The sequence below is a fragment of the Scleropages formosus genome, chromosome 7 (genome assembly GCF_900964775.1).
Source record: "Scleropages formosus chromosome 7, fSclFor1.1, whole genome shotgun sequence".
Lineage (NCBI taxonomy): Eukaryota > Metazoa > Chordata > Actinopteri > Osteoglossiformes > Osteoglossidae > Scleropages > Scleropages formosus.
The window spans coordinates 25,980,974-25,996,094 of NC_041812.1; the positions used below are offsets into that span (position 1 = coordinate 25,980,974).

The following is a 15,121-nucleotide window of genomic DNA, read 5'->3' on the forward strand; positions in this document are numbered from 1 at the left end:
TGAAATGAGAGACGGACATTTATATGTCACAGTGACAGAGTTGCATAGGGTGATATCTTCCAGTCATTCCAGTCACACAGGTTTCATTCAGATGCAATATTAAGACATGTGCAAAGCTGGTGGTGGCCAAGACTGTTAAACAACTCCGTCACCAACTTCCCTCTGGTTTGAAGGTGCGGATGGGTGCAGAGAGTTCAGAACCTCAGGCGAAGTTCTTCTTGATGAAATTAATGAGGCCGTTGGTGGACGAGTCGTGTGAGGTGACCTCTGCAGCATCCTTCAGCTCCGCCTCGATCTTCTTGGCCAGCTGTTTCCCCAACTCAACTCTGCCAGGGGATAATGAATTAATAAATGTACTCAATCAACTCGGCAAAATATAAGCTACAGTGACTCAGAGCAGAGCTTCAGAAGGAGCGACATTACGGTGATTTCATGCAGAGCACATGTAAGCACGCTGGCTGAAAGGAGCAGAACTGACTTTAATAAAAGGTGGGTAGAGAGTCAAGAATGAGACTACATTTATTCATTTAGCCAACACTTTTCTCCAAAGCAATGTTAATCCATTTACCGATTTATACAGCTGGGTAATTTTACTGGAACAGTTTAAAGTAACTAGCAGGCTTAAGGGTACTACAACCAGAGGTGGGGATCAAACCAGTGACCTTTGGGTCCAAAGGCAGTAGCACTAACCAATACACTACCAGCCATCCCACTGAAACATGTATGTTTATCTGATCCTTTTCTCCAAAGCAGGTTACACAACTAGACTACCTACAACTATTTTAGCTGGGTATTTTTTATTTGCTCCAGGATACTGCAGCAGTCAGTGAGATTGAAACCAGCAACCCACACACACATACTTTCTGAACCACTTGTCCCATATGGGGTCACGAGGAGCCAGAGCCTAACCCGGCAACACAGGGCGTAAGACTGGAGGGGAAGGGGACACACCCAGGACAGGACACCAGTCCATCACAAGGCACCCCAAGCGGGACTCGAACCCCAGACCCACCAGAGAGCAGGACCTGGTCCAACCCACTGCACCACCACACCCTCAAAACCAGCAACCCTCAGATCCAAAAGCAGCACCTCTAACTACTACGCCATCAGCTGTGGCTGTTATTTTCCCAACAACTACTCAAGTAAAAGAACCGAAACAAAAATTTACTTGAGAAAAATTAAAAAGTATATCAAAAACCTCCTCGACCTCAAGTTACTTTAATTTAAATGAGACTTTTTGACATTAAGAGCCACTATCACTCTTAACAGATTTAATAGTCTCACGACCACGCCCGGACCTCAACCAGCAGCACCTGACTCCAGCTGAAACACTTGGCTATAAAAACCACCACTCGAGCATGTTCCAGTTGCAGAATCTCAAAGAGACAACTGCCCTCTGTGCACTTATGGCCTGTTCTACCTCAGCTCTCGTCCCTGACCATTTGCCTTGCCCTCTGACTGCCAATCGACTCTTCACCCACCCCCAACAGCAAGAGCTCATCTGATCCCTTGGTTTCAGATAACCTCTCCTGTACTTGGGTCTAACCTTCCCCACGTCCTCCGTTCCGCCTGACAAATATACAGTTTTTACCTTTACATGCTAATCTGGTTTCAGTTCTGTAATTTATACAGTTGGGTAACTTTAACTAGAGCAATTCACAGTAACCTCTACAGTCATAGCAGGGATTCAAACTCCTGTTCTTTGACTGCAAGGCAGACAATAGTTATAACTGCTACGCTGACTACTGCCCCAGAACAGTTATATCACTCATTTGCCATTTAGCTAAAAACTTTATCAAAAGTTCTTTACAACTACCAGAAATGACACTCAAAGTGACAACAGATTACAAGGAACTATCCCTACTAACACTGTAAACCAATAACTAATAAATGAAAAAGGCCAGTCTGTTCAGATATTCACAATCCAAACAGAAAACCCTATAGCTTCAGCTCTATTCTATGAACTCAATTTACTTACTCCGTCTAGTTCACTTGACCGTCATCCAGCTATGCAATGGTTCATTTAAGACATCAAAGTACAAGCTTGAATACAAGTTATATTGCTAGTTTTCCACAGCTAGCTAAATGCTGTCTAACTCCGCTAATAAACGGTATTGTAGCGCTAATGTTGGTATGCTGTGGTTAGAAAGCAACTTGTTAGCTAATTAGTGAATCGTTAGGAAGATAATGAACAGCAGTAAAGTAATTTAATGTTTTTTTGACTGGACGTGGAGCTCATGTGCACTGAGACTGACGCGACTGAGATCCTTTAGCATCAAAGACGACAATGCACCTGTAAAGTTTAGGTGGATGTGTAGCTAGTATACTCTCTAGAACTAGCATCAATCTGTAGCTAGCACACATTTTTCGGTCAAGGTCAAAATATACCTTCAAAGCTGGACGAAGAACCAATAGCTAGACAGCTAAATCCAATGGGAAGTAGTGGTGTGTAGTGGAGAACATTTGTCATAATGCTACCCATTAGCAGCACTTTTTAGAAAATGTAAACATATAATTGGCCACAAAACAAAAAACACAGCTTCTGTGTACTGCATTAGCCGACCATGTGGATGACCAAATATTTAGCATATGAGTTAACATGGCCACTTCTGAAACCTTTAACTTTATTTTAACGTGACTGGGGATTTAACTCTTCTGGATTAGACCGTTCCAATATTTCGCTTCCCCTGTTGTTGGAAGCATCTTCAGGGAGCTGCCACATCTCGTAAAGGCTAGATGTGAACTGGAGTGTTCGACGAGGGTGGGTGTATTTATGGGCAGGATCGGGGTCGGAGGTCATAGCGGGTGGTCCTGATAGGTGCTGCCCCTGCTGCGTTTTCCACTTGCACTGTATCTTTCGTGTTATAGGTCGGCTCGTTGAACTGAGCTTCCATGAGAGGCAGTCAGGTCATTGTGGGTCTGGCGCGAAGACTCGAAATGAGAGATGTCCAGGTTCTTGATAATTTGAAACCCTCCTCCCGACTGAAGTTGTCGGTGTGCTTCTGTATCTCGATCGCCTCTTACTATGCGGCTCCTCTATCCAGCAACAGGTGCAAGAACTGCGGTCTCTTCAAAGTGGATCTCATGACCGATCTGCAGTGAGCGTTCAGCCACTGTTGAGTTGATGTTATTGTTTCTTGTCGCTCTTATGTGTTCTTGGAGCTGTGTTGAGATAAGTCGACCAGTCTGCCCAATGTAGGTTTTTCTACAGTTGCAGGGTATTCGGTAGACACCGCTAGCCTTCAGTGGTAGGTTATCGTCAAGACCACCTTCACTACAGGATCCACAACAAAAAGACTCCTCGGCACAGTAAAACATAACCTGCCACTGACTTTTAAGACTCAATGAGTCATATTCATGTAAAAAATGTATGGCAAAAATCTACTAACCCGTGTTAGACTATCATGAAGTAACACAACTTAATCCTCTTGACTCGTGGTATTGGTGTCATTGGCTTTGTTCAGACTTGGTAGTCCATCAGAATAATCCACCTTTACTAGAATATTTAGATTTAAATGTTTTCTAAAATGGGGGCGCGGTGGCGCAGTGGGTTGGACCGGGTCCTGCTCTCCCGTGAGTCTGGGGTTCGAGTCCCGCTTGGGGTGCCTTGCGGCGGACTGGCATCCCGTCCTGGGTGTGTCCCCTTCCCCTCTGGCCTTACGCCCTGTGTTGCCGGGTAGGCTCCAGTTCCCCGCGACCCCGTATGGGACAAGCAGTTCAGAAAGTGTGTGTGTTTTCTAAAATGAAATTAATCGACTAATTGCAATAAAACAATTTTAATCACGATCATGCAACACGCTGGAAACACCAATAAACTAATCACTTTGTTCTTACACTATGGACTCTGATCGTTCTTTCATCTTGAGCTATATTTACACCGCATGTGAAATACACAGAAACTGATCGTGTTTCCATTTCACTCTAGCGTTCATATGTACTTCAGTGTTATTAACTAGGTGGCACCAATTTCTAAATTTCTTCAAAACGTGGACATGAATCGTTCTTCCCCCTGCGGCTCAACAGCTTCACTCTTATGAAATTCAACCCTTGGAATACGGAAAGTACTTATTCTTATTCAACATATTTAAAGTCAAACTGTTAATCATAGTGAGCGAAATACATTTTCAATCAAGACAGGATGAAGCACAACACTAAACTCGTATTTCTCAGCTCTAAACACCGATAGGTTTCACTGCACAGAGAAAGTTAACCCTTTATGATATTAACCCACTGCTCATATGTATGTAATGTGGGTTGCATATGATATGGAATACTGTAATGATATCCAAATGTTAATAGTTTACAGTAAAAATGACTGACTCATAGCTGGCAAGAGCCACTAAAATCCACAGAAGTTAATGCAGAAAATACTCTGAAAAGCGCAATTTTTTCAGAAATTAACTCAAGCACAACTAAAGGAACAAAGGTAACATGTTACTTCCCACCTCTGATTTTACATTACATTACACACACACACACACACACACTTTCTGAACCGCTTGTCCCATGTGGGGTCGTGGGGAGCCAGAGCCTAACGTGGCAACACAGGGCGTAATACATTACATTACATTTACATTTCTTTATTTTAATACCACAGAGAAACTGATCAATGGAATTGTCACTCGAAGTACAATCCCGACTCGCAATACTCACCCCCACTGGTCAAAACTATTGATCTGCCACATGAACCCTTGTACGAAGATCTTGTGCTCATACATGGCTGTAACACAGAGGGTCATCACAGTTATACACACTGCACACAATAGTGTACAAAGTAAAATAATATAGCAAATAACTAGGGCTTAGTACACTGGCTTCACAATAACCTTAAGATACATGAAATTCAGAGATTTATTTCATCTGGAACAGGTAGCCTATGGGTAGGCTTTACGGCAATCAGAAATCAGAGGATTCACTATTCCAAGATGTATAAATACCTATGAGAATTCCAAGAATGTACGGGGTGAGCTTCCTGAAGACAATGGAATTGGTTGGTTTGTTTCCTTGAAATACCTTTAATTGGAAAATGAAATAAAAATGTAAAATCATACACTATAACACAGCATCTTAAATGTTTTAAAAGTGCAGTATTCACCTTTCCGTTATTTCCTTACATCTCGCTGCTATTCCACACAAAATGAGCATCTAGAAAGCATTAACACATTGCACATCCACTCACTTTGTGTGGAAGCAGCTTTTCCAGAGCTTCTCCACTCAGGCCACTGGCCTCCAGTTCCTTTCTCGCTTCCTCTGTGGTCTTGCCCTTCATCAGCGCCTCGGTCTGTGCCAGGAAGTTTGCCATCAGGATCTACTCAACGGAAAAGAAGACAGCAACACTGTTTTTAAAATCCTGAAGAGCAGGATATATGATTTTTTTTGTGCATCGCTGAGATTTCAGCACAATGTAGCAAACTGTTACAGGAAATAAGTTTTAATATAACTTATAGTTTTAAGTTAAGAATAAGTTACTGTTACAGGAAATATGTTACAGAAATACCAGCACTATAACTTTAGAGGACTTTTGGAAAGTATGCCAAAGACTGGAAATTCTTACCTTACCAGTCCTTATATAAATGTTTAATAGTGTTATACTTTACAATTGTGATTATCCCAGAGGATCAGACTTGCAATGAATGCAGCAGATGCATCCCACAGAGCCACTCAGCGCACACACACACACACACACACACACACACACACACACACTGTCTGAAACCACTTGTCCCAAGTGGGGGGGTGCAGCGAGCCAGAGCCTAATCTGGCAACACACAGGGCGTAAGGCTGGAGGGGGAGGGGACACACCCAGGACGGGATGCCAGTCCATCACAAGGCATCCCAGGCAGGACTCAAATCCCAAACCCACCGGAGAGCAGGACCCAGTCAAACCCGCTGTGCCACCATGCTCCCCCGCTTGAACCCACTAAACACCAAATCCCCAGCACCGCAAAGGAGTGACAGACAAACAACTGGTTGCGGATTCTTCATCAGCTCTTTTCTGCATTTCCTGGCAATCGCTTAACGACTCTTATTCCGTGTGTACTCTCATCCTTCTGAAGTCCTGTTTACAGTGTGTTTGTGTTCTAGTCCTGAGCTCCAGTCCTATTTGCGTCTGCCCTCCGTGCTCTCGCCCCGGTCCCGTGTCCCTGCCTGGTCTAAGTCACGTTTCAGTGTACTCTGTCAGTTTTCGTTATGATACACTCAGTGCATGTCTTCACTCTGTGTTCCTTGTCTCACTTTGAAACGTTCTTACTTTGTTTACACAGTATATATGTGCCAAGCTTGGCCAGAGCCAGTTGTATGGTGGGTCTGGGGTTCGAGCCTGCTTGGGGTGCCTTGTGGCAAACTGGCGTCCTGTCTTGGGTGTGTCCCCTCCTCCTTCGGCCTTGCAACCTGCATTGCCAGGTTAGGCTCCGGCTTGCCGTGACCCTGCTCGGGATAAGTGGATGAGTGCAACACACGTCCGTGTCCACATTCCCTTTGGATGTGACAATAATAATTTCTATAGCTAGAAAGACTACAGTTCAACACCATATTTCAGGCAGCGGAAAGCAACAGGGCTGGGTATGCAGGTTCACCTTGTGGTGCAAATTGTCCCTGATGGGATGCTGCGTCTGTGCGGGAATGAGGAAATCAGCAGGAACCATGCGTGTTCCTGAAATATCAAGAAAATGGGAATACTTCAACACGTTGTGTCTAACGCCCAAGTCATGGATCTGCCATCGAACAACGTGACATGCATAGATTGTAAAGGTTTTTGCAAAACATGAACCAACCAGCAAAGGCAAAAACTACACCGAAATTAGCTTAAAGATGAGCGCCAGCCTGGGCTGCGTACCCTGGTGGATGAGCTGATAGAAGGCGTGCTGTCCGTTGGTTCCTGGCTCACCCCAAACAATGGGCCCGGTGTGGTAGTTCACACGGGTGCCCTCTTTGGTGACGTATTTCCCATTAGACTCCATATCCCCCTGCGGACAGACACAACCTTGAACGTCACCGAGGGTCACCAGTTCACTGAGAGTTTCAGACGAAAATAAGTCATCCCGGCTCTATGTCCCCGCTGCTCCCCACTGCTCTCACTGCTTCTTGCAGACCTGCTGGAAGTAGGCGGCGAAGCGGTGCATGTACTGGTCATAGGGCAGCAGAGCATGTGTCTCCATGTGGAAGAAGTTGATGTACCAGATCCCCAGCAGAGACAGAATCACAGGTGCATTTCTCTCCAGGGGAGCAGTGCGGAAGTGGTTGTCCTGCACAGAGGACAGGGGGAGGACATTCAATCTGGCACATGCATGACACATGGGGAACTGACTGGAGCAAGGAGTGACTTGGCATCCCCTCCAAAGAGAGCTGCACAAGCTAACCCATAAAGAAACCACCTACCATCCAGTGAGCTCCGCTGAGCAATTTCTCAAAGTTCTCAAAGCCTAGTGAGGAATAAGAGAAATATTTCAGCACGGTCTATTACTTAAAATTTTACTACAAATATAACATGCCAACTGTTCTTCCAACAGCTCGCTACGGAACACATAAAACTAGAGCGAAAAATGAAATAAAACAGTGGCATAAATGATGTGGTCAGTTCCATCTCAAGAAGCGTTCCTGCAATCTAAATGGCAACAAAGGCACAGAGGCTTTGAAGGTACTGTTAATGGTTTTCATCAGAAAAGGGCTCATCCACACACAGTACCTATGTGCAGCGCAATGGACAACCCAATCGCTGACCACAAGGAGTAACGTCCACCAACCCACTAGAAAAGAAAAAGAAAAGAAAACGTTCATCAGGACTGTGTGCTGCTCCCCTGCCGTTACCAGCATCGTCATCCATCATCACTACAGGAAGGAAAGATTTTGACATCTTCAGACCTCCGACAGCCTCCTTCCACTTCACTCCGACTCAGCTTTGAATATACGCCAGTATGAAGCTGCCAGTCCCCATGGCCACTTTCTCCGGTGCCTTAAAAGTCCTTAATCCTGACATGTAAATCACCAGTGACATCAGTCCCCTTGTTTGGGAAGGTGTCAATCAAATTGCACTTTAAACACTGGCAGACTGGGCTAAAACTAACAGAATGAATGAATGAATGAACAGTAGTTTTGCTTTGCCATGGACTGGCAGCCACCTTATGCTTACACGATAGGGTTGGGAATACTTCGACCCTACACAAGACAACTGATAATGAATGAATGAATGAATGAATGAATGAATATTTCAGTTTTAAAAATGCGCAGTACAGTTTTGTTGTTTTATATGCACAGAAAATGTTCAGATTTATTCACCCCGACAAAACAACAATTCACTGCATTGTTACCAAGCCATCTCATCAGCAAGTCTTCAGACCTGATCAGACACCATGTGCCAATAGAGACTCTCTAGACCAGTTCACTGTAAATACCAACAATGTGGCTAAATGTAGCTCAGTGGCCTTTGGTGCACCCCAGGCCTTACAGTAACCTCCGCAAAAGAGAAGGTCATCACCAATAATATCGCAGAGGCTGAGAGCAGCAGCGTGGACAGCGAGCTCTGGTTACCCAGCAGCTGTCTGCCTGTGCGCGCAGGCAACTACTTCACAGGTCAAAAGACCATGCTATTAATAGCTGCTTCCTGTAGGCTCCTCGGGGCTGAGAACTGGAGGACGGCAGCGTCAGGCCCACTTACGTCCCAGAACTCAAACATGTTTTCAGTGTCGATCCCGAAGTCCTTCACTTTGGGCTGGGAAAGACAAATCCAGGGTTAGTAGGCAGCATCCACAGAGCAACAAACTACCCAAAGCACACATCAGAGTTGCACCTGAGCTCACTCACCGCATTCGTGGAAAGTGCCACAAAGTGTTTGGCCACAGCAGATTTCTGCGGAACCACAGAAAGGAACACCCTTAGTGTTGCTTTCCTACTGACTGCATTTGAGAGCCATTCCCTGCTGTGCAGCCCAGGGTGTTCGGACTACTCACATCCTTAGCGGTGCTTAGAAACCACTCCTTGGCTGATTCGGCATTGGTGATGGTTTCCTGAGTGGTGAATGTCTGAAAGATGTAACAGCACACTGTGAATTGTGCTCAGGATGAATTTACATTATACATACATTTATTTAGCAGAGACTTTTCTCCAAAGCAATTTCCAATGAACTCTGTGTAGTGTTATGAGCTCACACACCTTATTCACCAAGGTGACTTACACTGCTAGATACACTACTTACACTGGGTCACTCATCCATACATCAGTGGAACACACACACTCTCTCCGTCACTCACACACTGTGGGGGAACCTGAACAGCATGTCTTTGGACTGTGGGAGGAAACCAGAGCACCCAGCAGAAACCCACACAGAAATGGGGAAAACACGCAAACTCCACACAGACTGAGCAGGGATAAAACCCACATCCTCTTGCACCACCCAGGCGCAGTGAGTCAGCAGCGCTACCCGCTGTGCCACTGTGCCACCCGGGGGGGGGGGGGGACAAATCCAACTTGAAAATGTGAAAAGCAAGACATAAGAGAAAATTCAAACCAAGACTGAGATCTGAAGAGTGAGGCTACAGTTATAATGTCCACAAAGTATATTCTTAACATTCATGACAGTCTTCCTAGGTCTGTTGCAGAGAAGCCAGTTCTTAGGAATAGAAGATCAATACCTTTGAGGCTATAATGAAGAGCGTGGTCTCAGCGTTCAGCTCAGCCAGGGTCTTTGCAATGTGCGTTCCGTCAATGTTGGAGACAAACCAGACACGAGGTCCACCTTTGGAGTAGGGCTTTAGAGCTTCAGTGACCATCAGTGGACCCTGGAACATGGGGAGATTATGAACCCTGGTAGAACTCCAAATCTGCTTAATCCTGCATTTAATACATTGGTTGGGGCAACTGAAATAGGGCAAATTTAAACAGACACACTCCCTAGCTTATAAATGCTACAAATCCTGCTATATTGGCTCTACTCACCAGGTCAGAGCCGCCAATGCCAATATTGACGACATCAGTGATAGACTTCCCAGTGTAACCCTTCCACTCTCCACTACGCACTTTCTGTATGGGGAACAGAGCAAATCTAAGGTATCGGTGCACTGTGCCTTTTCCATGTCACCCAAATATCTACAAGATCCCCAATGAATAAGCAGATATAAAAGACAGATGAAGGCTATACATAGAACTAGTCAGATATTACATTTTATATTAATTAACCTTATTTTTCTGAAACTTTGTTTAGCCGGAACATATTTAAGATATTATGGCACTCTTATTTGTCAGCTGTGCTTCCAAGTAGAGTAGGATGATTGAAGATGATTAAAATGCAAATGAAGCAAAACTAAATCATATAAATAATGCCATCAATGGAAGGCTTTTGCTCCTTACATGACAGAAGCCCTTCATCTTCTCAAGGACCTTGTTGACCTCAGGCATGACGTCCTTGCCGCCAACCATGATGGGGGTGTTGGAGCGGTTCCTCAGTGCCACATGGAGAACTGCACGACCCTGCTCGGAAACGGAACGAAAAATGTTCAGAACCCAGAAGGTTCTGATGGAGATGACCAAAAAAAAAAAAAAAAAAATCAAAGACACACTCCGTTGTGCGATTCTTATTTTTAGTCTCTGCAGTGAGAGATTTACACTGCAAGGAGTCCCTAGAGATGTGGCATTGTTCACATGCACTTATGACCATCCTCCAGTTCATCATGGATCTCTGTCTTTTTCCCTTACTTTCTCAGCTAAAATCCAAGAGAGAAACACTTTCATTCACTCTATAGTATGTTTCAGTAGATATTCACAACTTTTGAAAAACGGTAGGATGTATATTTTGCTAATATTCCTCTAGATGCCAACATCAGTACCATTAATGGAAATAACATGTACATTTATTTAGCAGACGCTTTTCTCCAAAGCAATTTCCAATGAACTCTGTGTAGTGTTATGAGCTCACACACCTTATTCACCGAGGTGACTTACACTGCTAGATACACTACTTACACTGGGTTGCTCATCCATACATCAGTGGAACACACACACACTATGGGTGAACCTGAACAGCATGTCTTTGGACTGTGGGAGGAAACCCATGCAGACAAGGGGAGACTATGCAAACTCCACACAGACTAAGCGGGAAATAAAACCCACACCCTCTCGCACCATCCAGGCACTGAGACAGCAGCGCTACTTGCTGTGCCACCATGCTGCCGCTAATATAGGGGCCTTCATATAGACAGAAAGAAATACCTCAGTGAAGTTGATCTTCTCTCCAGTGAACATCCTCTCCCTGCCAGCCTCCACTCCCCTCGATTTTGCCTGGACAATAAAAAAAATAAAAGACACGATGCACTGTAAGGATGCAATTAAACTGAGAAAAGCACTGAACATGCTGTACTTACTGCTGATAATGTTGCGCGTAACAGGAAAACACTGGCTGCCACACCACAACATTAATTACACTATGTGTCATTCTCCTATATTTAGAGGCAGATTTGTGGAAAAAAGTACTGGACCATTCTTAACATACATGTTTGCAGGCTTTCAGGTATTTACATAGAGGGAAATTTTGGCACTACCTTCCCTTCAGTCATTTTTACAAGGGAGAACTCTCTCTCTCACACACACACACACACACACACACACACACACACACACACACACACACACACACACGCCCCTAGCCCCACCAGAGAGCAAGACCCAACCAAACCCACCGCTCCCCCGCACCCCCTGTGCCCCCTGTGTGGGAGAACTGGTTCAAGGAATTAAGGTTTTGACAACCCTGGGACTGAACCTGTCTCATCTCACGCTCCCCAACATGACTGCTGGTAGTAAAAGCCAACAGTGAATAGTTAATAGTGAATGGTTACCAAATCCACCAACATCTTCATGACTTCTTCATTGATGAGATTCTTGGAATAGTCAAGTAGAATGTCTCCATCCTCCGTTTTCAGTGTAATACTATTAAAATGGGGGAAAAAAAAAAATTTGGAAAATCTTTTCAAAATAATGATTCCCCATCCCATGGTTCTGTGGTTCTGCCAGCTGTAACACCCCCCAGTCCTTGGTTCTTGACCCACGCAGACCTGCACTTTTGTTCAGGGACCTGATTCTTACAGCGACGGACGGAGCCGCTGCGGTAAAAGGGACGGAAAAGTGCGGAGCAGCGAAGCGCTTGTAGCCTAGGCACCGTTTACCGGCTCCCAGTATAAATTACCACGGTAAAATAGGAGTCGCATGACTTTCTGTATCTGTTTTTTAACCCCCTCTGTTTTCTGAAATCCCAACCCAATGTCAATTACTACGGTAATACAGGAGCCGAATGGTTTCGATAAAGAAAAGTGAATAAGAAACCAATCTGCTTTGAGAAATAGCTCCCGTTACCTGCTTCTTTACTTCAGTCGGGCTTTTTACCTTTATATAACATCAAGCTGACGCTTTTCTCCAAGGCGACTAACAATTATTTGCCCATTTATACAGCTGGATAATTTGAGAATAAGGACCTTGGCTCAAGGGTACTACAGCTGGCGGGATTCGAACCTACGACCTTTGGGTCCAAAGGCAGCGGCTCTCACCACTACAGTTCCAGCCGAACTTTAAAGCAGCTTTAAATGCACATGTCACTGGTGAGACCGTTTCTTACCTGAATTTACTGAATCTGTCTTTGTCACTTTCGAACATGTGTCGCATGTTGAGAGTCCCGGCGTTGGATTTGCTCCATTGATCCAGCTTCTGGAAGCTCGGGTCGCTCGTGAGTCCCATGATGGAGAGTGTAAGGGTTGCGTGGCGATCCGTGGGCTCACTGCGTGCACACTGACCCTCAGGCTGAGTGCGGATCGCCGTGCCGCACGGGGGTATAAAGCGCTCAGCAAGCAAATGTCACTCCTGCGGCGATCCAATGAAAGCCCTGCTGCCCCGACCCCTCCCGGAATGGGACACCTCAGAACCCCAGGCATATGCTCAGTGCTGCCAGCAGGGGGTGTAGTGGTTGGCGCCGCCACCTAGCATTTACATTTATTCATTTAGCTGGCGCTTTTCTCCAAAGCGACTTACAGTGTTAAGATGTTTCACAATTATTCATCCCTTTATAGAGCTGGGTAATTTTACCGGAGCAAAATAGGGTAAGTATCTTGCTCAAGGGTACTGCAGCTGGGAATCGAACCTGTGACCTTTGGAGGCTCATCTAGCACGAGATTTACAAGTATTCATTTAGCTGATACTTTCTCCAAAGCAACTTACAATATTTGTCTACCTACAATTATTTACCCATTTATACAGCTGGGTAAGCACTCAAAGTCTCGGGTGATGTCCTGCTCTAGTGGGACCCTTGATCAACTAGTAGGAAAAGCGTGCTGTGTCTGATCAAACCCAAACTTACCACTCCATGCGTTGGTGCTTAATTTAGGAGACGCCTTTCTCCATGAGGACCTACACATTGCTCCCACTCAAATTGACTTCCGATACTTGGCACAATGAGTCACTAACCCCTAGGCTACAGCAGTGAAATACACTTTCTGTTTGTCACTTACTCTGTGGACAACCTAGAGTCAAAGTCCACCTGAAGAGCAGTTCTTTAAGCCATGGAAGGAAACCCACACTACCACCGGAGAACAGAAACTCCACAGGGAGCGAGCAGGACTCGAACCCACAGCCTTACACCACCGAGGCACTAAGACAGCACATCTACTCACCGCATAACCGACGTTTTCGCGTAACGTTCGTTCTTTAGAAGCGCAAACTTCCAATTTATCAGCTGTAAGCACTCGTGATTCCTTAGAATAGTTTCAAAGTTATTGGCAGAGAAGAGAACTGTGAGCACGAAGCTGTGAGACGGTGTCTGCGACTTTGTAGCGATGAGTAACGTTAGTGTAACATCGCTGTACTATAATGCCACAAGAGGGAGGGAAACACCACGGTATCGAAGAGATGTTGCGACTGCTTCTAAAACCGATGGCACGACGCCTTGCTCCTCATGCAAAGTTTAAGGTTCTAGGGTATATTATCTGGTACATACTTCAATGGCAAATTCTTTTAAGCAATGAAAACTGAACATACATTTCTGAATGTTTCCATATTTCACATCATGTGACACATTTCCATTTTCATGTAAGACTGTATCAGTTTATTAATTAAAATCTATAATATAGTAGGAAAACGGTTTATAAGTTTTTATAAAACGCAACATGGTAACATACTAGGCTATACTGTGGTGAGGTGAAATGCTTTCTTGTTGCCCCTTTTCTGCATGATTCGCCTCACAACTTTTTTTGCTTGTCATAATCACGTCACCAGATGATCAGAAACTGAGCGTAAAAATTTAGCGCAAACTGACATTTTCGGATTTGCAATTTCTTAATGTTTTTGGGACATTTAACATTTTACATAATTTCGCTTTCAGTTATGACTGAACAAAAAGAGTATACAAAAAAAAAGAAAAACAGGAGTAACTGTAACTATATTATATTTAAACAGCGCGTTGAACACGAAGCGGTCTCGTGACTACACCGCCTCCCACTCGCGCGCAGGGAAACTCCCTCTTCGGGCGCCTTTTTTCCTTTATATTTTTTGTGTGCGGTTAACAGGGAGAGACGTCACTTCCGGCCTGCGCTGACAGGGATCCTCCGTCGAGGGTGGGACGCGGTGCTGGTAAGAGATGCGGCTCTCCTGTACTTTAAAGGCGACCTGTGATCAGCGTGATTGTGGTTATTTTTTTTTTTTTTCTCCCCCTCTCTCCCGTAGACGGACCCTTTTCCTGGGAGAGCCCACATTAAGGGGGGCACTACTCCCCTGGTAAAAGGGGAGAGCGGGACTCTGTGTGTTTTCTGACGGTGTGGGATTTGCGTGGTGGAGGTGAGCGCCGCTGGGCCGGCCGACGAGCCGCGCTCCGCAGCCCTGCGCGCGGGTGCCGCGAGCGCCCTGAGGCAAAACTGCGCGCGCTCCTCGCAGCTAATGAAACATAGCAACCAGTAGAACATGATGTTACTGACAAAACGGTCAACACCGCTCAGTCAGTGTCATCTACCGGGCACTCCTGTGTAATAATATTTAGCTGGAACATCATGTCGACGACGTGCAACGATGTCATTATAGTTTTAATTTTAAACATTAACTTGAACTGAATGTCCAGCGGTGACGGAAAACGGACCGTTTCCCCGAGTGTCCGTATCCA

The 15,121-nt window shown here is 45.1% G+C and overlaps 1 protein-coding gene across 1 annotated transcript; it reads right to left on the bottom strand.

Moving 5' to 3' along the window:
• LOC108926183 (glucose-6-phosphate isomerase-like) lies at positions 1 to 12,792 on the bottom strand. Its single transcript, XM_018738746.2, has 18 exons — positions 12,596 to 12,792; positions 11,823 to 11,913; positions 11,200 to 11,268; positions 10,342 to 10,461; positions 9,931 to 10,014; positions 9,627 to 9,773; positions 8,946 to 9,017; positions 8,800 to 8,844; positions 8,654 to 8,707; positions 7,685 to 7,745; positions 7,378 to 7,421; positions 7,092 to 7,244; positions 6,836 to 6,965; positions 6,576 to 6,652; positions 5,180 to 5,308; positions 4,938 to 5,013; positions 4,654 to 4,720; positions 1 to 326 (listed from the first exon to the last, which is right to left on the bottom strand). The coding sequence occupies exons 1-18, from the start codon at positions 12,712 to 12,714 to the stop codon at positions 203 to 205; spliced, it is 1,662 nt and encodes a 553-aa protein (XP_018594262.1). The 5' UTR covers positions 12,715 to 12,792; the 3' UTR covers positions 1 to 202.
• Positions 12,793 to 15,121: the final 2,329 nt, after the last annotated feature.

Excerpts from the sequence above, each read along its gene's own strand:
- LOC108926183 (XM_018738746.2), bottom strand. The coding sequence starts at position 12,714 with ATGGGACTCACGAGCGACCCGAGCTTCCAGAAGCTGGATCAATGGAGC. Across the intron at positions 7,746-8,653 it reads ACATGTTTGAGTTCTGGGAC|TGGGTTGGTGGACGTTACTC; the intron begins GTAAGTGGGCCT and ends TTTCTTTTCTAG. Across the intron at positions 327-4,653 it reads AATAGTTTTGACCAGTGGGG|AGTTGAGTTGGGGAAACAGC; the intron begins GTGAGTATTGCG and ends ATCCCCTGGCAG.